The 25,481-nt window shown below is 40.4% G+C and overlaps 1 protein-coding gene across 9 annotated transcripts in view; it reads left to right on the top strand.

Moving 5' to 3' along the window:
• The window catches only part of Btrc (beta-transducin repeat containing E3 ubiquitin protein ligase), a 168,518-nt gene that overhangs the window by 42,909 nt on the left and 100,128 nt on the right, over nucleotides 1-25,481 (top strand). For 6 of the 9 annotated variants that reach the window (XM_069994979.1, XM_069994934.1, XM_069994946.1 and 3 more), the window contains one exon: nucleotides 1,329-1,436. The exons of 2 other annotated variants lie outside the window; for them this stretch is intronic. In XM_069994979.1, the coding sequence (XP_069851080.1) occupies nucleotides 1,335-1,436 (102 nt within the window). In that variant the 5' untranslated portion in view covers nucleotides 1,329-1,334. Of the gene's footprint in view, nucleotides 1-1,328; nucleotides 1,437-13,920; nucleotides 13,981-25,481 lie in introns of those variants that run through there. One more of the 9 variants, XM_069994970.1, reaches the window with a different exon arrangement.

The following is a 25,481-nucleotide window of genomic DNA, read 5'->3' as shown; positions in this document are numbered from 1 at the left end:
CCTTCCCTGTTTCTAAAATTCTTAAGTGCAATAATAATAATAATAGTGTTACTAGAAATTGTGATTTCTAATTTTTTGGTTTTTCTGTTTTTTTTGCAATGGAATACAATGTATTTATACACACACTTTTTCATTTGTTTAGAAGATTTAACACTACAGCTTTTTGGGTTCTCTTTCCCTTTCTGCCCTTGTTTTCCTTTTTTGTTTCTTCTGCTGGTTGGTTAGTTTCTCGCTTCACCTCTCCCTCCCCCTTTAATCCATCTGGAAAGATGAAGAGGCAGCTGCTATGGTAACCATGCATTTTGGTTAATGAATAACAGACTAACTACATAAAACATGTAAACTCTACAGTTGTTTGCAATAAGTACCCTGGAGATGCATTATTTTTCTTCCAAAGACACTCAACAGGGGCTGGGAATGTGGCTTAATGGTGGAGTGCTTGCCTAGCATGCATGAAGTCCTGGGTTCGATTCCTCAGAACCACATAAATAGAAAAAGCCACAAGTGGCACTATGGTTCAAGTGTTAGAGTGCTAGCCTTGAGCACAAAGAAGCTCAGGGACAGTGTCTTGGCCCTGAGTTCAAGCTCCAGGATTGGCAAAAAAAAAAAAAAAAAAAAATCACTCAACTTCCTTGTGTTATTTTGTTTTTTAATTTTCCGTTCCTAATATTGTAATACTACCACAGAATATTCACCTATCTGCTTAGTCTGTACAATATTTCACCTGTGATCATTTTTTGGGGGGAGGGGGGTTGTCATGGGGCTTGAGCTCAGCCTGGGTGTTGTCCCTCAGCTCTTCAGCTCAAGGCTACCCCTCTACCACTTGAGCCACAACACCACTTCCAGTTTTCTGAGTGGTTTATTGGAGATAAGAGTCTCATGGACTTTCCTGCCTGGGCTGGCTTTGAACTGTGATCCTCAGATCTCAGCCTCCTGAGTAGCTAGGATTACAGGCATGAGCCACCGGCACGCAGCCTAACCTTGGTAACTTTATAGGAGATGAGTTAAAACACACAAGGGAAAATAATTGATCATTTGGGTAAAGGGGTAGATTTCCTTCACATGCATACATAGAAGAATAGGAGCAATTTTTTTCTTTTGCAAATATTTAGAGTTTTTGATAGATTTTTGTCCTTTTTGGCTACTAGTGTTCCTTTTGAATTTCTCTCTGGGTTTAGAATCAATAAGTAATGTGTTTCTTGAAAATGTTTTTGTCATAAAAGCTAGCTGCAACTGAAATATTGCATTCAGCCAACCCTTGAAAATTCTTGTATTCTGTGTCATTCTGTCTCATACTGTCCCATCTCATAGTTGTCCTTTCTCTGCAGTGCTCTATGCCCAGGTCTCTGTGGCTGGGCTGCTCCAGCCTGGCGGACAGCATGCCTTCGCTGCGGTGCCTGTATAACCCAGGGACTGGCGCACTCACAGCTTTCCAGGTACTTTCTCTGTCTGTCTGTCTATCTGTCTGTCTGTCTGTCTGTCTGTCTGTCTGTCTGTCTGTCTGTCTCTCTCTCTCTCTGTGTGTGTGTGTGTATCTAGTTCATTAATATTCCTCCCTCTTTTTTCCTATGTTTGACTTATGATGTACCTTTTTCCATCATTGCCTGTTTTTCATATCACTCCACATTCTTTTAAAGTAGATCTAGACTTATTTGCTCTTTAAAAAAAATTAGGACACAGTTATATAGAAGGAGATTTCATAGTGACATTTCCATACGTGTTTATAATACATTCTAATCAATCTCATCCCCTCTATCACTGGCCCTTCACCTGATTTACTCTTTTAAGACATTTTTATCATGATTGGTTTGTCACAATGGGCATAGATTGCATAATGTGATTTTTGTTTTTCACATTTAGTAAAAGTAATTTTTAAAGTAAGAAATCTCATTAAATACCAATTCAAAATGAAATATTTTTCTCTGGACTTTATAAAACTAATTAATGTAATTAATCGCAGTCTGTGGCATGATCATCTTATGTTTTTCTTCTGATTAGTAAAAATTAGTACTCTTAAGAGTCTCTTGGTTATTATACTATGATGCATGTTTATAAAAATATGTATGTTTATAAGAATTATGTTTTATTTATATATTGATTAACATTTCTAGTTTCAAAATGGAAAGTTCCTTAAGATATTTGGGTAGAGGCTGGGCGCCAGTGGCTATGCCTTTCTGAAATCCTAGCTACTCAGGAGGCTGAGATCTGAGACTCGTGGTTCAAAGTCAGCCTGGGCCAGAAAGTCCATGAGACTCTTATTTCCAATTAGCCACCAGAAAACTGGAAGTTTCACTGTGGCGCAAGTGGTGAGCCACAGCGTCATTTCCAGCTTTTTCTGCTTATGTGGTGCTGAGGAATAGAACCCAGGGCCTCATGCATGCAAGGCAAGCACTCTACCACTGAGCCACTGTCCCAGCCCCTCATTGTTTATAGATTAGACTGTACTATATACATAATGGTTTTATTGTTAGCTATTTACCTTAGATATTTGGAACTTGGATTTAGCATTTTATAAGCATGTATTTTGTGCTTGCTTTTTTTTTTTCATTTTTCTTTTGTGCTGGTACTGAAGCTTGAACCCAGGTCCTGAGTAGCCTAAGTAATTCTCACAACAACCCTCTGAACTAAAGACCATTTTCCCATTAGAGATGAGAAACTGAATCTCAAAGAGGCTATGACTTTCAAGTCTACAAAGTTGGCAAGTGGCTCAGCTGATCTAACTTCCTAACCTCAAGCCCTTAACCTCCATGATAACCTACTTAACACAAAGCAAGTACTAGTTGCTTATTGTTATAATAATTGTCAACATTTATTGAACATTTAACAGTGTGCCAAGCTGTGTTAAGCACTTTACATACATTATTTAATTCAGTGGGTACTATTACTAACCTCCCCCGCCTTTTTTTGTTAGTCTGGGGTCTGAACTCTGGGGGGCCTGGGCACTGTCCCTCAGCTCTTCAGCTCAAGGCTAGTGCTCTACCACAGTGCCACTTCGGAGTTTTTCTGCTTATGTGGTGCTGAGGAATTGAACCCAGGGCCTCATGCATGCGAGGCAAGCACTCTTACCACTGAGCCACCTTCCCAGCCCTATTAAGACCTTTTAATGGATGATGACACTGAGGGATAGAGAAGTTAATATTATTGTCTACAGCTTCTGTGTATGTGTCTGTATGTGTATCTGTGTGTGTATGTCTGTGTGTCTGTGTCTGTGCTTGGCTTAGAACTTGAACTTAGGGACTGGGTGCTGTCCCTGAGTTTAAGGCTCAAGCCTTTCACTTTGCCACTTGAGCCATGTTTCTTCTACTTTGGTCTTTTTGCTGGCTAACTGGAGATAAGAGTCTTAATGGACTTTGGTGCCTGGGCTGGCTTCAACCCTCAATCCTCTGATCTCAGCCTCCTGAGTAGCTAGGATTATAGACATTACCCATCTGTACCCAGCTTGTTTATTTTTAACCTAATCTAGTCTATTTAGAAGAAACTAAAAGATAACCTTAAAGTGTCAGAATGCTTATGGCTCAATCTTGGTTTAACAGAGAACTTTAAGTGTTGTCTATTGTTAGTCTTAATAATTATACTATTTTATTTATTTTTTGGGGGTGGGTCCAGTCATGGGATCTGAACTCTGGGCCTGGGCGCTGTCCATCAGCTCTTCAGCTCAAGTCTAGCACTCTACCACTTGAGCCACAGCGCCACTTCTGGCTTATTTTTTTCTTCTGCTTATGTGGTGCTAAGGAATCGAACCCAGGGCCTCATGCATGCAAGGCAAGCACTCTACCACTGAGCCACCTTCCCAGTCCTTATAATGATACTATTTTAATGATGATTTTTCCATTTTTCTTTGCAAAGTTTGATACTAATTTTCCTTGCTTACTTTGAGATGCAATATAATAAAGTATGGTGAATCTAAAAATAGTTAAATCAAGTTTTAAATACTTTTTTTTGTTACTAATTTTTCTAATTCTTATTTTCCACATCTGTAAATGGAAACCATAGAAAGGACATGTGGTAATGGTTGCTGCTTTTGTTCTTACCATAACTGTTACTGCTACTGTTGTTATTCATTATTACCCCAATAATGTCACAGATAATAAAAAGGCATCCACATACATTAATTTGCTCAGTTGATGCAGAGATGTACTCTGTCATACGCATATATTGTCATTTTGCTTAAACTATACATATGGGGCATTCTTAATTTTTTTCTCATTAGAGGACTCCTTGGAATTACAGATACCAGTGGTCTACTGTATAATGCAGTAGTTCAGATGTATACCACTATTTCTGGATGAACTATTGTTTTTTTAACCATTTAAAAGTTGTAGTGTCTTTAGCCCATTTGCAGTCTGAGTGAAGTCTTGTGTGAGTGTGTGTGTGTGTGTGTGTGTGTGTGTGTGTGTGTGTGTGTGTGTGTCTATATGTCTGTGTGTCTGTGTATGTGCGTGCTCGTGCGCCTGCTTCAGTTCTGGCACTCAAAATCAGGGCCTGAGCTCTCAGTCCTTGAGCTTAAAGCTCATGGCTAACACTGCCACTTGAGCCTCAGCTCTACTTCTGGCTTTTTGTTGGTTAATAGAAGTGTCTCATGGATTTTCCTGCTCAGGCTGGCTTCGAACCTTGATCCTTAGATCTCAGCTTCCTGAGTAGCTAGGATTATAGGAATGAGCCACCAGCCCCACCTGAAGAATCCTTTTAAGACTATCCCCACTTTGGACACCACTGGCAAGTATAGGGTCTCTCATAACCATTCTCAAGTTTAATTACATGTTAGGAAGAATTTAAAGAACTCTCTGAAAGGAATGACTTATTACAGAGAAAGGATTCTAGTTTAAATTAGTCAAAAGAAGAGAAATGTAGGAGTAAAATGTAGAGATGTCTACCATCCTGTTCCCACAGAATCATGGATGAAATTCTGCCATCCTATGACAATTATATGTATATGTATATATATATATATATATTTTTTTTGGTTGTGGGGCTTGAACTCTGGGCCTGGGCGCTGTCCTTCAGCTCTTCAGCTCAAGGCGAGCGCTCTATCACTTGAGCTACAGCGCCACTTCTGGTTTTCTGGTGGTTTATTTGAGATAGGAGTCTCACGGTCTCTCCTCCCCGGGCTGGCTTTGAACCACGGTCCTCAGATCTCAGCCTCCTGAGTAGCTAGGATTACAGGCGTTAGCCACCAGCGCCTGGCTGTATATGTATATATTATATACATATATAATACATACAATATACATACAATATAATATATATGCACACATATAATGTATACATATAATATATACTATATAATATGACATTATTGCCAGCTTATCAAGGCCCATGGTGTATAGAGAATTTATTGAGGCTCAATCATTTAGTCTCATCATGGCTGATCTTTAGTGTCCAGCCCCTTCTATAGGTCACACACATAAATGCCTTTAATTGTTATATTTCTTCTTGCTTTTGGAACTAATTAAACATGGTTTGAAGCTGTTAATAGAGATTACATTTATCCAGCAGCTAATATCCCTAGGTAAGCAAGAACACTCTGGCTAGAAGTTATTGGGACCAAGAATCCTCCTCCCAGTAGCCAAAGTGCAAAGGTCAGATTTCTCCTTAAAGTTTAATTCTTCACTACATAAGAGTCACAACTCCTTGGAGAATTACTGATTTTATATACAAATAGAAAAGCAAATTTGCCACCCCCACCCCCCACCTCTCGTCCTAGGACTTGACCTCAGTGCTGTCCCTGGGCTGGGCTCCTTTTGCTCTAATCTAGCATTCTACCACTTGAGCCACAGAGCCACTCTGGCCTTGTCTGTGGTTAATTGGAGATAAGAGTCTCACAGACTTTCCTACCAGGGCTGGCTTCAAACTGTGATCCTCAGATCTCAACCTCCCAAGTAGCTACGATTACAAGTGGAACCACCAGAGCTGAATTTTTATTTCCTTTTTTTGCCAGTCTCAGGGCTTGAACTCAGGGCCTGGGTTCTGTCTATCCCTGAACCTCTCTGTACTCAAAGCTAGTACTCTACCACTTGAGCCATAGTGCTGCTTCCGGCCTTTTCTGTTTATGTGGTACTGAGGAATCAAACCCAGGACTTCATGCATGCTAGGCAACCACTAAGTCACATTCCCAGCCCTATCAGCCAAATTTTTATTTAGTACATATATACATGATATATTCTGTGAAATAGCAGGAAAGCTATTTGGTGTTTGCCTCTGCTCAGTCAATTTTGACACTATCCTCTTGAAAAATGTTTTACAAAATTTTAATATGGTATTTGTAATAGTTTGCCTTGAAGGTAGAACTATGTTTTATTCATTGCCTATATCTAGTGTTTGTAAGTATAGTGTTTATATTTTTGCAAGGTTAATGAATGGACACATAAAATTCAAAGAAAACTATCAAGTAGCATATAGGGGATGGGAAGAGAGAAACCATTGATTTGTTCCTGATATTTGACGGAAGTTCTGTATTCAGAAAGAAAGAAATCATAGTTCCAAAAACCACACATTTGTATGGGGAAAAACCCGTAATACTGAGTCTGATTTATGATTAGTCTTCAAATTTGATATTTGGCTTTCATACCACCCACAGAATGATGATCTCCTCTGAATTGGATTCTGTATGTTGAATTTGGACTGTTGTTGATATACAAATGCACATTTCAAAGTAATGACTCTACCAACCAGCTAACAGTTCAGTTTCAATGAAGTCAACACCTTTCTTTATCATCATAGCAGTGTATGCTTGTACAATTATTTTTTTGCATTTTACTTTTCTTCTATAGATATGAATAGACACTGGGAAAATTTAAATGTTGAGTGATATCAGCAGGCTAGAAAAAAATACATAAATTATTATCTACACTAGTGCTCCTTTAGCCTTGATCAGATCCTGTATTAAAGTACAGAGTGTTGGAAATATATTATTGGAAATCAAGTCTTAAAATATATTACTGGAAATCAAGTCAAGGGGCTGGGAATGTGGCTTAGCAGTAGAGTGCTTGCCTAGCATACATGAAGACCTGGGTTTGATTCCTTGGCACCACATAAACAGAAAAAGCTGGGGCTCAAATGGTGGAGTGCTAGCCATGAGGGGGGAAAAAAAAAAGGGCAAGAACAGTGCCTAGGCCCTGAGTTCAAACCCCACAACTGGCCCCCTCCCAAAAAAGTATAAACTTAAGCTTCAGTGCTTTCATTTTGTTTATATGTATTTTCAATACAAACAATAGTGATGGCCTGAATTGGCTACATTTCACTTTAACTTGGAAATAGTCTAATTTGGAGAAGTCACATTTGGGACTGACTGATATTCTTAGATACTTGTTGGGTTATTTTTTTTTTTTAATTGTGAAAATACTGTACAGAGGGGTTACAATTACATGGGCAAGATAATGAGTACATTTCTTATCAAGCATTGTAGCCTCCTTTGTTTCCCCTTCCCATCCCTTCCCATCCCTGTTGGGTTATTTTAATGCTCCTAATTAAATTTGGTAATATTTTCTTCTCTTCCTGTGCATTTTGACATGTCTGTGATGCAAGTAATGTTTATTTACAAGCTAATATATGACATCTTTTTTTTTTTGGCCAATCTTGGGGCTTGAACTAGCTGAACTTCTTTTTTTTATTAGCATTTCACCACTTGAGCCTCAGTGCCACTTCCGGCTTTTTTTGTTTATGTGGTACTGAGGAATCAAACCCAGAGTTTCATGCATGCTAGGCAAGCACTCAACCACTAAGCCACATTCCCAACCATGACATCTAATATTTAAAGTAAATTATCTTGCTTGTGAGACAGTGATTTCCTGTTTTATTGTTCACAGTGATTCTAACATTAAAATCACCAAGGATTTATTATTTATTTTATGTTGAATAATCCATTTACCCCATTGTCCTAACTCCATCAATACCCCTAATGATTATACAGGTAACCTGAGGTTGCCTCAGTCTGCAAACCAGAACAGAATGTTATACTCAAGAAGGCCTGGTGCTTGCTAGGCAGGTGTTCTGCCACTTCAGCTAGATCTCAAGACTATTTTTGCTTTACTTATTTTTTAGGAAAGGTTTTGCCTGTCACTAGCCTTAGACTGTGTTCTTTTTTTTTTTTTTTTAGTGAATATATGCAATACAGTGATATCAAGTTTATTTATTTAGTTAGACTGTGTTCTTATTACCTATGCTTTTTTTTTTTTTTTTTTTTTTTTGTCGGTCGTGGGGCTTGAACTCTGGGCCTGGGAGCTGTCCCTCAGCTCTTCAGCTCAAGGCGAGCGCTCTACCACTTGAGCTACAGCGCCACTTCCGGTTTTCTGGTGGTTTATTGGAGATAGGAGTCTCACGGTCTCTCCTGTCCGGACTGGCTTTGAACCGCAATCCTCAGATCTCAGCCTCCTGAGTAGCTAGGATTACAGGCGTGAGCCACCAGCGCCCGGCTACCTATGCTTTATTTGTGGAGGGGGGGGGGGATCAGGTTGTGGTACCTGAACTCTGGGCCTGGGCGCTGTCCCTCAGCTCTTCAGCTCAAGGCTAGCGCTCTACCACTTGAGCCACAGCGCCACTTCCGGCTTTTTTTCCTTTTTGCTTATGTGATGCTGAGGAATTGAACCCAGGGCCTCATGCATGCAAGGCAAGCACTCTACCACTGAGCCACCTTCCCAGCCCTTACCTATGCTTTCTATGTAGCTTGGATCACAAACATTTACTACTATACCCAGCTTGTTGCTTCTTGCTGATGCTTTGCCTGTGCTGTCCTCATTCGGCTGTCCTCCCAGTTTCTGTTTTCCAAGTAGCTGGGATTATAAATGTGTACTACCATTTTGCTCTGTCTGTTGAGTTCGTTAAGATGATGATGAGAGCCATTTTGTTGTTGTTTTGTCAGTTGTGGGCTGTCCCTGAGCTTTTGCTCAAGGCTAATGCTTTGCTACTTTGAGCCACAGTGCTACTTCCAGTTTTTGAGTGGTTAACTAGAGATGAGCGTCTCACGGGGACTTTCCTGCTCCTGCTGGCTTTTCACTGTGGTCCTCAGATCTCAGCCTCCAGAGTCGCTAGGATAATAGGTGTGAGCCACAGGCGCCTGGCTTATTGTTCTATTTTCATTATGACTTACTGGAGATGAGAGTGTCATGGACTTTCCTGTCCAGGCTGGCTTTGAACCACTATCCTTAGATCTCAGTCTCCAAAATAGCTGGGATTACAGGCGTGAGCCACTGGCAGCCAGCTAATAGTATGATTTTTTTTTCTTCTTCTTCTTCTTCTCCTTCTCCTCCTCCTCCTCCTCCTCCTCCTCCTCCTCCTCCTCCTCCTCCTCCTCCCTCCTTCTTCTTCTCCTTCCTCTTCTCCTCCTTCTTCTCCTCCTTCTTCTCCTTCTTCTTCTTCTCCTTCTCCTTCTTCTTCTTCTCCTTCTCCTTCTTCTTTTCCTCCTCCTCTTCCTTCTCCTCCTCCTCCTCCTCCTTCTCCTCCTTCTCCTCCTCCTCCTCCTCCTCCTCCTTTTCCTTCTCCTTCTCCTTCTCCTTCTTCATTTTTTGTCAATCCTGGGTCTTGAACTCTGGGCCTGGGCACTGTCCCTCAGCTCTTAAGCTCAAGGCTAGTGCTCTACCACTTGAACCACAGCACCACTTCTGGTTTTCTGAGTGGTTTATTGGAGATAAAAATCTCACAGCCTTTTCTGCCCAGGCTGGCTTTGAACTTTGATCCTCAGATCTCAGCCTCCTGAGTAGCTAGGATTACAGGCCTGAGCCACCAGCACCCAGCTAATAGTATGTTTTTTGTTTGTTTATTTGTTTGTTTGTTTTTTTGGTGGTCATGGGGCTTGAACTCTGGGCCTGGGCACTGTCCCTGCGCTCTTCAGCTCAAGGCAAGTGTTCTACCACTTGAGCCACAGCACCACTTTTGGTTTTCAAGTGGTTTATTGGAGATAAGAGTCTCACAGACTTTCCTGCCCGGGCTGGCTTTGAACCGCGATCCTCACATCTCAGCATCCTGAGTAGCTAGGATTACAGGTGTGAGCCACCAGCGCCCAGCTTAATAGTATGATTTTTATATTCTCATGTTACACACACACACACACAGTTCCACACTTCTGAAATAACAAAGTTTGCATATGAATGTGAAGTTTCATATTTGAATGAAAGCTCATGATCAGCTTTACTAAAAAAGAGTTCTATTGTTGATTATAGTTTCTTCCTTTTGCTGTAGTCATTGTTGGGGTCGGGAGGGGAGTACCAGTTTCTTTACTGGTAATAAACCTGCAGGGACATTTCTAGTGTACTATTAATATACAGTATTAGTATAATATTTCCCTTATAATTTTTTAATGGGCAGGTCATTAATTTTCTTAAGCATTTCAGTTATAGCATAAAGCAGTCCTTTGAGAGGAATTGGAAAGATGAGGATAAAATGGGTACAAGATTCCAATAGCTTGAGAATAACCACAGTGTTTGACCAAATCTCTTTGTATTCCCTACTCCAGTTCTATTCCAGTAGTTCTGGAAATGTGCCTGTGGACTATTTAGAGTGAGATTATAAAACTGAATCATGATTTTGGTGAATAGAAGCCAGTGCATGTGGCTCCAGCACCCCAGCTGGCAGTAAGCTCTCCCTAGGTTTATGAATGTAGTTAGATGGCCCCCAACTGTTTACAAGACAGCAGAGGTGAGATCTTTGATTGACAAGTCAGAAATGTATTAGATCATTCTCTCTGCCAGTCTCTGGTTCATGCTGTTAAAAATGTCAGCCTCCAAGTTTGAATGGCAGCCTGAGGGCTTTAGAAGCTTTTTGTTTTCTGAGATGGAAACACAAATTGGATGTGTGCCTGAGCGCTTCATCCTGGGCTGTAATTTCATCTTTTAGCTAAGAACCACAAGGTACATGAGCAAAGCACCCTGTAAACAATAATACTGTGGAAAAAAAATAAACAAGGTCGTGTTTCTGGTACGTTGATCCGATGGTGTCCTGACCTCTATCACGTTGAACATCTCCACTCTGATTGCTGTTCCCTTTGGCATTACAATGAGAGAAAGAGAGACTGACATAGAGGAAAAGATTTAAAGTTGCAGTGTCGGTGCACATTCCTTGTATTGGCTATGAAATATTGAACTGTCAGAATGTGACACTTGGTTTTTTAAGCAACCTTTCTTGTTTGAGGTGTTTGCAGTTCATTCCTTTCTCCCCCATTTGTCTGCTTTCATTGATAGGGTTGGAAGTAGTTGCCTTAAATTCATGGAAAGGGACAATGTTAAAGAGAAGTGGTGCCAATAGAGCTAAGTAAACTTCACACTATAGCATAAATGCAAGCTGTGTGGCATGGGTGAGGGAGATTAAATTTGGGTTAGTACATGAATATTGTGGTTTAGGCAACCTTGATTATGAAGAATCACCTTGGGTCCCAGTTCCATTTTGTGGAGCCAGGATATTGGGAAAGATGTGGTGGATAATATAGATGACAGGTGTGGTGCTATCATTTGTTAGTTATATGGCAATTACTATATGGCAGTGTTGCCAGTCAAATCAGAATTATTCCAGCTATTTCATTTACTGCTCCAATTATCCAGTGTCTTTTGACAGGTGGTCAAATTATGAAAGAGTAAAATTTTAGTAAGGAAAATAAATTTTTAAAAAGTGTATTTATAGTAAGAGGGTTCATGAATAAATAGGTAATATGGAAGAATAATATACTTATAATAGTTCAGCTTAATGGCATATGAATAGAAAATCTTTGTTGTCAAAACAAAACAAAACACCCATAGGCTTTGTGCTGGTTAGCTCACACCTACTCAGGAGGCTGAGGTCTGAGAATGAAAGTTTGAAGCTAGCTCAGGCAGACAAACGCAAGAGACTTTTTTTTTTTGTCAGTCATGGGCTTGAACTCTGGGCTTGGGTGCTATCCCTGTGCTCTTCAGCTCAAGGCGAGCGCTCTACCGCTTGAGCTACAGTGCCACTTCCAGTTTTCTAGTGGTTTATTGGAGATAAAGAGTCTCACGGAATTTTCTACCCAGGCTGGCTTTGAACTGTGATCCTCAGATCTCAGTCTCCTCAATAGCTAGGATTATAGACGTGAGCCACCGGCGTTCAGCTTACAAGAGACTCTTATCGTTAGTTAACCAGGGAAAAGCTGGACGTGGCTCAAGTGGTAGAGTGCCAGCCTTGAGCAAAAAAGCCAAGTGACAGCTAGAGGCCAGGAGTTCAAACTATAAAACAACAACAAAGCCTACCTATATTTCTTGGTACATATTTTCAAGGAAAGAATGAGATTTCTTTCGTTTGATTTTTTTTTTTTTTTTTTTGCCATCTTGGCACTTGAACTCAGGGCCTGGGCACTGTTCTTGAGCTTCCTTTTGCTCAAGGTGAACACTCTACCACTAGAACCACAGTGCCCCTTGCAGCTTTTTCTGTTTATGTGGTACTGAGGAATCGAGCCCAGGACTTCATGCCTGCTAGGCAAGCACTCTACCATGAAGCTACCTTCCCAGCCCTGTTTGATTGTTTTAAATGAGGTACATTTTAAAAACAAATATTTTTAATACTATTATGAAATGCATTCTTTATTTTCATTTAGTTTGGAAGCATAGAACTTGCAAGTAATGTTTTAATTGCAATTCTTTTGGAATGTAGAACATGTTTATATTTAAGGTACTTGACTTTACTCTTACTGGACAACTAGCCCTCTCTGCAAATGTGTAAATCAAGAGTTTTCTGTATCTCAAACACGTAGTGAAATGAACCGGGAAAATGGTGATAGTAATTTCTGACATTTCTTTTTTTTTTTTTTTTTTTTGGGTCCGGTTGTGGGGCCTGAACTCTGGGCCTGGGCGCTGTCCCTCAGCTTTTCAGCTCAAGGCTAACACTCTACCACTTGAGGCACAGCACCACTTCCAGCTTCTTTTTTTTGCTTATGTGGTGCTGAGGAATCGAACCCAGGGCCTCAGGCATGCAAGGCAAGCGCTCTACCACTGAGCTAACTTCCCAGCCCATTTCTGACATTTCTTAATTTCCACTTTGTGGTTATGCTGGAAGGAGTATGTAGCATATAGAATTATATACCATCCTCCCTTAGAAATACAGTGCTCAGAAAGTAAGACAAAAGGGAGTATATTAAGAACTAGTTACTATTTTTAAGTATTACTCGGTAGTTTTAAAGCATAAATATTGATGTACGTTTGCATGTAAGCTATAAGAACACACTGTCATAGCTTAGTAGGGGAGTGTTCAAAAACTTATTCTTCTAGATATTGACTTTTCATTGATTTCTAGAGGATGAATGAAAATAAACCATTCTTTTCAATCTTTTTTTTTTTTTTTTTGGTCAGTCATTGGGCTTGAACGGGGCTTGGGCGCTGTCCCTCGGCTCTTCAGTTCAAGGCGAGTGCTCTACCACTTGAGCCACAATGCCACTACCAGTTTTCTGGTGGTTTATTGGGTCTAAAAGGCTCATGGACTTTTCCTGCCCAGACTGACTTTGAACCGCGATCCTCAGGTCTCAGCTTCCTGAGTAGCTAGTATTACAGGTATGAACCACCAGCGCCCAGCAGGTGCAAGTATTTATTCAAGAAATGAGACAAGGGCTGTGAAGGTGGCTCAGTGGTAGAGTGCTTGCCTTGCATGCATGAGACCCTGGGTTCGAATCCTCAGCACCACATAAGCAGAAAAAGCTGGAAGTGGTGCTGTGGCTCAAGTGGTAGAACACTAGCCTTGAGCTGAAAAGCTGAGGGACAGCGCCCAGGCCCAGAGTTCAGGCACCATGACTGGCAAAAAAAAAAAAAAAGAAATGAGACAAAATTTTATGCATTTATGGAATCTTCTAAATCTAATGGAGAAGAAACTACAAAATTTCTTTTTCTCTTGGTCTATTTATTCTTAATGTATTATGTTGAAAACATGTCAGAACCTATGGGCTTTTATACTACCAACACCCCATAATAATTAGCTTTATTATTTATATTACAGGCTTACCTCGTGTGCAAAAATCAGCCTGTTTATACAGCCATAGGATTTCAGCATTGAAAGGTATATCAGAGGGCCATGTAGTCACATACATTTCTTAATACAGCAATCTGTTATCAAGTATGTTTGCCAGGGGACATCTAATCTATGCTCAGTCACCTTTATAGTGAGCTCAACTTCTTGATTTTTTTTTTTTTTTAAATAATTCCTTTAAGAATGAGCCAAACAGGGGCTGGGAAGGTGGCTCAGTGGTAGAGCGCTTGCCTTGCATGCATGAGGCCGTGGGTTCGATTCTTCAGCACCACATAAGCAAAAAGGAAAAAAGCCAGAAGTGGCACTGTGGCTCAAGTGGTAGAGTGCTAGCCTTGAGCTGAAGAGCTGAGGGACAGTGCCCAGGCCCAGAGTTCAGGCCCCATGACCGGACCAAAAAAAAAAAAAAAGAATGAGCCAAACTTGCCAGGCAGGCACTGGTGGCTCACCTAGCTACTTAGGAGGATCATGGTTCAAAGCCAGCCTGGGCAGGAAAGACTGTGAGACTCCTATCTCCAATAAGCCACTAGAAAATCAGAAGTGGCGCTGTGGCTCAAGTGGTAGAGCGCTTGCCTTGAGCTGAAGAGCTGAGGGGCCTTGAGCTGAAGAGCTGAGGGACAGCGCCCCAGGCCCAGAGTTCAAGCCCCATGACCGACAAAAACACACACACACACAAAAGAATGAGCCAAACTTTTCTTTTTTTTTTCTTTTTCTTTTTCTTTCTTTCTTTTTTTTTTTTTTTTGCAAGTCATAGGGTTTGAACGAAGGGCCTGTGCATTGTCTCTGAACTTCTTTTGCTCAAGGCTAGCATTCTACCACTTGAGCCACAGTGCCACTTCTGGCCTTTTCTGTATATGTGGTACTGAGGAATTGGACCCAGGGCTTCGTGCATGCTAGGCAAGCACTCTTATCACTAAGCCACATTTCCAGCCCAAGCCAAATTCTGTTCACTCACTGGTTCTACTTCTGCCCTTTGTAATAATATAAGGCAATTGTTGTCTTTTTCATATAACGGTGATCCTCTATAACCTTGGATTCACAGTTGGGAATTTATCTAGTTGTAGATAAAATGTAATTACACTTGTAATAGACCTTTTTCTTGTCATTATTCCTTAAATAATATTGTATAGCAACATAACAATTGTGTTACATCATAAGTAATCTAGAAATTTTAAATATATAGACGTGTGTGTGTGTGTGTGTGTGTGTGTGTGTGTGTGTGTGTGTGTGTGTGTGTGTGTTGTTTTGGTCATGGGACTTGAACTCAGGGCCTGGGCTCTGTCACTGAGCTTTTTTGGTCAAGGTTAGTGCTCTATCACTTTGAGTCACAGTGCCACTTTCAGTTTTCTGGTGGTTAATTGAAGACAAAAATCTCACAGCCTTTCCTGTCTGGGCTGGCTTTGAACTGTGATCCTCAGATCTCAGTCACCTTAGAAGCTAGGATTATAGGCATGAGCCACCAGCGTCCAGCATGAATATATTTTTGAACAGTGTCACCCCTTCCCTTGTTCTCTTTCAGTTTTTCCCTTCCACTCCCACCCACAAGTTCATTTTCAACATAATGTCTAATGAGTACCACTGCTGTATTTGTTCACCCATTTCCAGCCTTTTTGGTAGTTAATTGGAGATAAAGAATCTTAGGGCTTGTATGGATTGGCTTGGAACTTGTATCCTCAGATCTCTGACTCCTCAGTAGTTAAGATTACAGGCGTGAGCTACCAGCTCCTGGCCTTGGGAGAATTTTTTTTTAAGCACTAATAGTATGAAAAAAAAGTGTATAATAATATAATATACTTTGTGTGTGTGTGTGTGTGTGTGTGTGTGTGTGTGTGTGTTTGTGGTGGTCCTGAGGCTTGAATTTAGGGCCTGCTGCTGAGTTTATAATAATATAATAGTGTGTGTGTGTGTGTGTGTGTGTGTGTGTGTGTGTGTGTGTGTGTGTGTGTGTGTGTGTGTGTGTGTGTGTGTGTGTGTGTGTGTGTGTGTGTGTGTGTGTGTGTGTGTGTGTGTGTGTTGGTCCTGAGGCTTGAATTTAGGACCTGCTGCTGAGTGTATAATAATATAATATACTGTGCGTGGGTGCGTGTGTGCATGTGTGCATGTGTGTGTGCGTGTGTGTGTGTGTGGTGGTCCTGAGGCTTGAATTTAGGGCCTGCTGCTGTTGCTGAGCTTTTTTTGCTTAGGGCTAGCATTCTACCATTTGAGCCACAGTTCCACTCTGGCTTTTTGCTAGTTAATTGGAGATACGAGTTTCTACAGACTTTTCCAGACTAGGCTTTCTTTGAACTGCAATCCTCAGATCTCAGCCTCTTGAGTAGCTGGGAGTACAGGTATGAGCCACCGGCATATACCTTCTTCCTTTTAGGACAGTGTCTTACTATAGTCTACATTGGCAACAATTTGAAATTCTTCTGCTCCGACCTCTGAAGTGCCAGGATACATTTTGTCTTAAACACTATTAGGACAATGTAATTTAATTATTGCAGCCTAAAGTTGCATATGCTTATTTGATATGGATAGTGAGCCATTTCTAGGAGTATAGCCTGTTTGTTCTCTTGCCCTTTCTTTGAAGCCAGTAAAGCATATGTAAGCACTTTGACAAATGACATACTGTAGTGGCATATCTGAATGGTACAGGTATTTTAAACCTAGCTGCGTTCCTGAAGATGGTGAACATCTGCTTAGAGGTATTGTAGAGCTCCACAATGCACTAATTGAATTACTCTTTTCTGGAGTTGCCGACTGCACTAATTGAATTAGAATCTGTGCGTGCGTGTGTGTGTGTGTGTGTGTGTGTGTGTGTGTGTGTGTGTGTGTGTGTGTGTGTGTGTGTGTGTGTGTGTGTGTGTGTGTGTGGTATGTGTGTGTGTAACTGAGGTAATTCTCACTACTTCAACTGAGAGATTATGAGAGGCATGACTGATGGTGTGTACTGTGCTGCTATCTAATGGCAGCCTATGGAACTACTACATGGTCTCCAGGGAAGAAAATACAGTCATCTGATCTATCATGACCTTAGTCTAACCCCATCCAGTTTAGTTCAAAAGGTCCTAGAATTTATTTTTGAAATTCTAAATTGATAAAGCATGGTAATACATTTCTTCATTTAAAATTGAGATTTGTTTGATTAGGCATGGAGTTTTTTTATGAACGACTAAGATACAAATATTGAACTGATCGAAAATTTTCTAGCCTTTTTCACTTTGCCTTTCATGTGACATAAATGCAAAAAATTACTCTTTTGAGATGTCTTAAAAGAATGAATTTGACCATGGTTTATTTGCATTCCTAAGTAGCAGTGCTTCTTTCTGGTTAACAGAAATTTTGAAGTCAATCCTTGACTAGATTGCAAAATGGACAGGAATAAAGGCTACAGAGTACATCATTAGTACATTATTGAGTCAGTTAACAAACCTGGATTAGATGAAATTCTGTATTATGCTAAATTAGATTTTTATTTTTATTTATTTATTTTAGCTGGTCCCAGGGCTTGAACTCTGGGCTTGGGTGCTATGCCTGGGCTCCTGTTGCTCAAGGCTAGCACTCTACCACAGTGCCACTTCTGGCTTTTTCTGTGATTAATTGGAGATAAGAGTCTCACAGACTTTCCTGCCTGGACTGGCTTCAGACTGTGTCAGAGCTCAGCTTCCTGAGTAGGATTATAGGTGTGAGCTACCAGTGCCCAGCTAAGATAAAAATTTGATTATAGGGCTGGGAAGGTGGCTCAGTGGTAGAACGCTGGCCTTGCATGCATGAGGCCCTGGGTTCAATTCCTCAGCACCACATAAGCAAAAAGAAAAAAGCCGGAAGTGGCGCTGTGGCTCAAGTGGTAGAGCGCTAGCCTTGAGCTGAAGAGCTGAGGGACAGCACCCAGGCCCAGAGTTCAGGCCCCACAACCAGACCTTCCCCCACCCAAAAAAATTTGATTATGCAAAAGTATATCAATTTTAGCTGTAATAAAATTGATCACTGAGTTTAAAAATATTGAGGCCAGTCAGCTTAAAGATGTTAGAAAATCTTACATATAAATAATTACGTTTTAAGAATCTCTACTCATTTAAAATTAAATTTTACTATAATTTTGAGGAAGTTTGAATATCTCCTGAGCTCTTCAGCTCATGGCTAGCACTTTACCACTTGAGCAAAAGCACCACTTCCAGGTTTCTGGTGGTTAGTTGGAGATAGGAATCTCATGGACTTTCCTGCCTGGGCTAACTTTGAACCTCATCTCTCAGATCTCGGCCTCCTGAGTAGCTAGGATTATAGGCATAAGCCACCAGCACCGGCTATTTTATTTATTCTTGTGGCAGTCTTGGGGCTTGAACTCAGGGCCTGGTGCTGTCGCAGAGCTTTTTCTCAAGGCTGGTGTTCTGCCATTTGAGCCACAGTTCCACTTCTGTTTTTTTGTTGGTTAATGGCTGATTAAGAATCTCCTCAGAGGGCTGGGAAGGTGGCTCAGTGGTAAAGCGCTTGCCTTGCATGCCTGAGGCCCTGGGTTCCATTCCTCAGCGCCACATAAGCAAAAAGAAAAAAAGCCGGAAGTGGCGCTGTGGCTCAGGTGGTAGAGCGCTAGCCTTGAGCTGAAGAGCTGAGGGATAGTGCCCAGGCCCAGAGTTCAGGCCCCACGACCGGACCCCCCCCCAAAAAAAAAAAATCTCAGAGGGCTGGGAAGGTGGTTCAGTGGTAGAGAGCTTGTCTTGCATGCATGAGGCCCTGGGTTCGATTGCTCAGCACCCCATAAGCAAAAACAAAAAAGCTGGAACTGGCCCTGTGGCTCAATTGGTAGATGGCTAGCCTTGAGCTGAAGAACTGAGGGACAGCTCCCAGGCCCAGAGTTCAGGCCCCACAACTGGACCACCCCCCCCCCCCAAAAAAAATCTCCTCAGATCTCAGCCTCCTCAGTGGCTAGGATTACATGTATGAGTTACTGGTGCTTGACTTTTTTTGGGGGGGGGGTCATGGCCTTGAACTCTGGGCCCTGAATACTGTACCTCAGCTCTTCTGCTCAAGGCTAGCACTCTACCACTTGAGCCACTGTGCCACTTCTGGTTTTCTGAGTGGTTTATTGGAGATAAGAGTCTCATGGACTTTTCTGCCCAGGCTGGCTTTAAACTGTGATCCTTAGATCTCAGTCTCCTGAATAGCTAGGATTACAAGTGTGAGCCTCTGGCTCAAGGCTGGTATTTGACACTTTACATACCTTTTAAGAGAGCAATGATGATTCTGAAGAGGATAATATTTGCTGGTAGATAATAGATTTATTTTTAGTATGTGTGTCAGTCGTGGGGCTTGAACTCTGTACCTGGGCATTGTCCCTGAGCTCTTCAGCTCAAGGCAAGCACTCTACCACTTCAGCCACAGTAACATTTCCAGTTTTCTGTTAGTTAATTGTAGATAAGAGTCTCATGGACATTCTGGCCCCAGCTAACTTAGAACCGTGATCCTTAGATCTCAGCCTCCCAAGTAGCTAGGATTATAGGCGAGAGCCACTGGCACTGGCTTAGATAATAGATTCTTAATCTTTGTGTCTCCAGTGTTGGTAGTATCCACTTGGGGTTTGGGAGTTATAGATTAGGGCTTCTGCTAAGTTTATCATTGGGAGAGTCTGTTGCATATAAGGTATAAAGTACTTCTTTAAACAGTCTATTTTCTGGAGTCTAAATTGTCCTGGGACCAGCTTTTGATATAAAAATTCATAGAAACTTGTTTTTCACAGAATGTGGTAACTCCTTGCCATAGTGCTGTAGTGTTAAAATTCACATTGGCCAGGTTGTTCTGTAAATTAAACACTGACAGCTACCCTCAGGGGAACAGCCAATGTATTTATGATGATGTGCTGATTACACAAAATACACTGCAAGCAGAAAACAGCTGCAGAGAACAAACCTCTTAAAAAGAATACAATTACAAATAGCACCCTCAGTATTTCTAGTGGTGAGTGTAGAATACAGCATGCTAATGCAGGTTTCTTAGCCTGCCTGAAAACAAATCTGAAGGAGATAAGTTAAATTATGGTTGAATGCACATGTGGTGTCAACATAATAGTGCACACATTGCCTTTCTGAAGAACATGGCTAGTAGTACACAGATTTCAGGTGTGTCTTATGTCTCTCCTCTCCTGATTTCGTTAGTAGATTTATTAATGTTTTACTCATAGAGAGAAAGGGCATGCTTGACGTTGAGGTGATAAGGATTCCAGACATTTGAAATCACACAATGAATGGGGCAGGAGGATATCTAAGTTGTGATTACAGTTTTCTGGTAGAAATTCCAATGTGTTATGGTTGGGCATCAACATTCCATTTGAAGGTACAGCTCTATATTTTCAGCCTGGCTTTGAAGATATTTGCCCTTGGAATTAATAAAGGAATCATGACTTATCTGGGGTAAGATCTTTTCTGATGTTTTAGATTCTGTTTTATAGGAACTTGGTATTTTAGGATTGCATGAGTGCATCTTTTCAGGAGAAACATTTCTTGTCTTTTTTCTATACATATTATTGGCCATCTACATATAGGTATTAAAATCAGAAAAATATTAGTCTTCCATGTTTTAGCTTCTTTCTGTTACAGCTAAGTGTTTGTATCTATAAAAATATTTCAACTGCTGACCATGTTAGCTTCTGCTTAAATCAGTAGAAAATATGTTGATCTTCCACAACATAAATTTACTCAAGCTAACTGTAAGGTATATCAGAGAAACATAGTGATTGGAAACAGTTCACTTCACCCGCCTGAAACTAAGAATCAACTCTTCAGTCTATGGATCACTGGTATGTAATAATCGACTATTATTGGTCTGTCTGTTGGTCTCTTTTTAAATCAGTTTGGAACCTCCTGGAGTTATTTTCTTACTCTGCTGACATCAATCCCATGTGGCAGAGGAGTTGTGTGTAATCACTTTGGTTTAATCAATAGAATAATTGATAAACCAGATAAGATTTAAACTGATTATAGCCCCAGCAGAATTCCCTAGAGGCCTTGGACTCTCTTAATTTTGACATGTGTGTTGTGTACCCTGAGGATGAAGTGCAGTTTGAATTATCTGTTTTTATTTGCTTAATGATGGGGAGGGTGTTAAAGTCAAATGTTTAATTAACCCAGCAATGGGCTGCGTTGTCACTTACACACAGCTGATTGAGATATCTCATGGAGAATACTGAATAGGAATGATAATGTGGCACTGGGACGGAAGATTGCTTTTTCAATCCATTTGCTGGGTCACTGCTTTGAATGTCTTATTGGATGAAAGGCATTCAGCCTGGAGAAAAGATTCAGCATTTAAGTACATTTTGTTCTTTTCTCTCCTTCTAGCCCCCTCCCTGCCCAGAAGTTAACTAAAACAGATATGTTCTAGGTTTAATAAGCCATTCATGTACTCGTAAGAGATCATGATAGTCAGTAGCCTCAAAAGACATAATTTCCTGTGGAAACAGAAAAATCCTACAAGCCTCCAAGGTATACTAAATGTGAGCTCTTTTGTCCCTCACATCCCTTGTTCCTTGCCATTATTGTGGGGTTGTGTTTGGTTACTTGTCCCTTGCCTCTTTCTGTAGTGCTTGCTAGATATACAATTACTTCTAGGGCCACAGGCAGACACTTTTCTCCTAAAGAAGCAAATTCTCTAGTATATTTTTGTTATTTCATGCAGCTGCTTCTATGTGGTTGTATTTTTCAGGCCAGTATTATTGTGTGGTTGTTAAACTATTCAGATAAAAATTTGAAGTGAGGTTCTTACTCGTTTTGCTGCTACTATTATGTAAACATTCACACACACACACACACATTTCATTTTGTTGAGGCAATTTGCTTTCTATATAGACTTAAAACTTAGACCAGGAGAGTCTTAATAGCCCAGTAGCCCACACTATCAAAAAGGCAGTCTAGTACAACTACTTAAAAGATTAAAAAAAAAAAAAGCGTTTAGGCAATTGGAGTTTTAATGACTAGCTACACCAACACAAAATAATAATAGTAATAATAATCTCACATTAGCTATAATCAAATGTAAAGTCCTTGAAAGCTTATGAGCAAAACTTGTTTTAAAATGTCATCTTGACTTTCCTTTGTATACTTTTTGTGTTTTATTCTGTCCCCCAAAGATCAGAGCTAGGAATTTACTTTTTTTCTTTGCTTAAATAATTTGTATTCTAGAGAGCACAATGGGGAGAAGGATACAAGATTGATTTTTTAAAAAAATGTGTGTCCTCTTGAAAATATAGTGTGGTGGGGGTTACAAAGCAATAGAGAAGACTGCAGCTAGTTTTCAGACACAGGTTGGACTTATGCAGGTCAAGACAGACCAAACACTAGCTTATCTTGAGGGACACAAGTAATAGACCAAATATAGAGCAGCTATTTCAAGAATCCTGTAGGTCATTTAATTATCCATTATGATTGAGTGGCTAATGCTCTTTTGGCAATTACATGACCTCTGTTATTCTTGAAACCTTTCAAGGCTCTGGTGGGTTGAATGACCCACCAGTCAGTACTCTCAGACTTCATTCTACTCAGAGGAAAAGGAGATGTTGGGAACCACTGGCATTTAGAAATGTCTAGGCTTTCTTTACTGACCAGTATCCACTCAGAATGGATACATTGTTATAGCAGTTAGTGATAGGTAACTGGTTTTACATTCCACTATTTCTCCATTGTCTTCAGGACCAAAAGATAATTCATTATTTTTACAAGAGTGAATCTTGGCACAGAAATTAATTCCAAAATTGTCTGTTATGAAATGAAAAACTTTGTACTATAAGAACAAGTGCTGGGCTGGGAAGGGGCTCAGTGGTAGAGTGTTTGCTTTGCATGCATGAGGCCCTGGGTTCAATTCCTCAGCACCACATAAGCAAAAAGAAAAAAGCCGGAACTGGCGCTGTGACTCAAGTGGTAGAGTGCTAGCCTTGAGCTGAAGAGCTGGGGGACAGCGCCCAGGCCCAGAGTTCAGGCCCCACAACCGGACCCCCCCCCAAAAAAAAAAGAACAAGTGCTGTGGTATTAAAATTAATGTTTGAAATTAACCTCTTATCATCAAATTCTGAAGTTAATGGAACACTTTTTAAAATTCTATACAACAAATTATTTTGGTAATAGCTAATAACAGACCATTGATCAAAATGAGCCCAGTTTGATTTTTTTGTGGTAAAATGATTATTAAATTAAATGGTCACTTTAAAATGAAAACCAGAATAATTTAGGAACAGTTGAATTAATGTTTCTAACTTGTTTTTTTTTAATCAACAAAAGATCATTAATATCCACTCCACTCCTACTAAATGATGGTAAAACTTGCTCTTTCATTAAGACTTTTGAGATAATACTGAGAAAAGAAACTAATGTAGATTTCATTTCTTTTTGTCGGTCATGGGACTTGAACTCTGGGCCTGGGTGCTGCCCCACAGCTCTTCAGCTCAAGGCTAGCACTCTAACACTTGAACCACAGCACCACTTCCAGCTTTTTCTGTTTCTGTGGTGCTGAGGAATCGAACCCAGTGCCTCATGCATGCAAGGCAAGCACTCTACCACTGAGCCACCTTCCCAGCCCCTTGTAAACATCTGAAACTAGTATTTTTTAAACCTCTTGAGCCACTGTTCCACTTCCTGTTTTCTGAGTGGTTTATTGGCTATTAGAGTCTCACAGACTTTCCCGCCTGGGCTGGCTTTGAGCCATGATCCTCAGATCTTAGTCTCCTGAGTAGCTAGGATTACAGGCGTGAGCCACTGGCACCTGGCAATATTATTTATTCATCCATCTATCTATTTATTTATTTGTCTGTTGTGTGGCTTGAACGCAGGGCCTCGATACTGTTCCTGTTTTTTCGCTCAAGGGTAGCATTCTACCACTTTAAGCCACAGTGCCACTTTAGGTTTTCTGGCAGTTAATTGGGGATAAGAGTGTCTGGGCTGTCTTTGAACTGTAGTCCTCTGATCTCAGCCTCCCCAATAACTAGAATTACATGTATGAGCCACTGATGCCAAAAGACAATATAAGGGGGGCTGGGAAGGTGGTTCAGTGGTAGAGTGCTTGCCTTGCATGCATGAGGCCCTGGGTTCAATTCCTTAGCACCATATAAGCAGAAAAAACCAGAAATGGCACTGTGGCTCAAGTGGTAGAGTGCTAGCCTTGAGCTGAAGAGCTGAGGGACAGCACCCAGGCCCAGAGTTTAAGTCCCACAACCACCACCACCAACAACAAAAGACTATATAAGGTTCTATGGCCACAGAATAATAACAAGATGATGAAATGACTATTAATAAGGCAAAAAATGATTAAATTAAGGGGCAGTTCAACAATAGTGATATAGACATAAATCTTAACCTAGCCAGGTCTGCTTTTTCCACAATATATTTTCATGTAGGACAGTTTTCATTCCAAAATAGCAGACATTTAGGGACCACAGTATTTATCAGTTTAAAGAAATCTGTTTCTGACATATTTGGACTGAAGTAAAATAAAAACAAAGCAAGGAAGATATCCAAGATGAGTAAAGTCACTTAGCAAGAAACAAAATCAAACCCCAGAAAACACTCAGAAAAAGGGATAACAAGATAATATTTCATTAGCAAAAATGAATTTGGACTCTCATCCTTCTCTGAGAAATCAGAAAAGTCTACATAATGCTTTGAGTTACTGAAATAACCAGATATCCTTAGTAGATGCAGATATTTGCCTCTTAATTCAACTAGGATGAATATGATGGTCACTGGATAAAATATTAATTATGGCAGCAAAGAGAATCATGTCCTGAACACAATCATGGGGGTAATATTTAGATTGAAAGGTAGCATTCACATAGAAGCTAATTTTTTTCTTTGATCACATGTTGTCTGTTTTGCTTTCTGTTCTAATCCCTCCCCCAGTGGATTTATATTTATTTCACTATGCTTATTTGGTTCAGTATGCATTGTTATAGTTTAAATAGATAACCATGTAAGAAACTTTTTAAGGACTGGTAGTTTGACAAGAACAACAACCAGTGCTTATATATATGGGCCTACATTGTAAACCTATTTGGGATAGTAAAATGTTAAGCCCATATTACTATAAATAGTTACTAGTTTGGTGATTGTATTGTCATTTTTTTTTCCAAAAAGAACTGTATTCTTTATCTGACATATGCAACTGTAACCCATTTGTTGTATTGTCATTTTAAGCACAAAAAATGAGGGGAAATCTACATACTGGTAAGATAGTAAGTTTCATTTTTAAGCCAAGAGTTAAGAGCTTAAAAAAAAACTTTAGAAATTAAATGGACTGTTGCTTCTGATGTGGAACATATTAACATGATAAATTCTTTTATATACTTAGTCATTGTTAATTTGCTGTTAAAACCTTTCATTAAGAAGTCACAAAGGGGGCTGGGAAGGTGGCTCAGTGGTAGAGCTCTTGCCTTGCATGCTCAAGGCCCTGGGTTCGATTCCTCAGCACCACATAAGCAAAAAGAAAAAAAAGCCGGAAGTGGCGCTGTGGCTCAAGTGGTAGAGCGCTAGCCTTGAGCTGAAGTGCTGAGGGACAGCGCCCAGGCCCAGAGTTCA

The sequence above is a fragment of the Dipodomys merriami genome, unplaced genomic scaffold (genome assembly GCF_024711535.1).
Source record: "Dipodomys merriami isolate MVZ:Mamm:240054 unplaced genomic scaffold, mDipMer1.0.p SCAF_102, whole genome shotgun sequence".
NCBI lineage: Eukaryota > Metazoa > Chordata > Mammalia > Rodentia > Heteromyidae > Dipodomys > Dipodomys merriami.
Note: the sequence above shows the minus strand (reverse complement) of the source record. Positions and strands in the feature narration are given on the sequence as shown.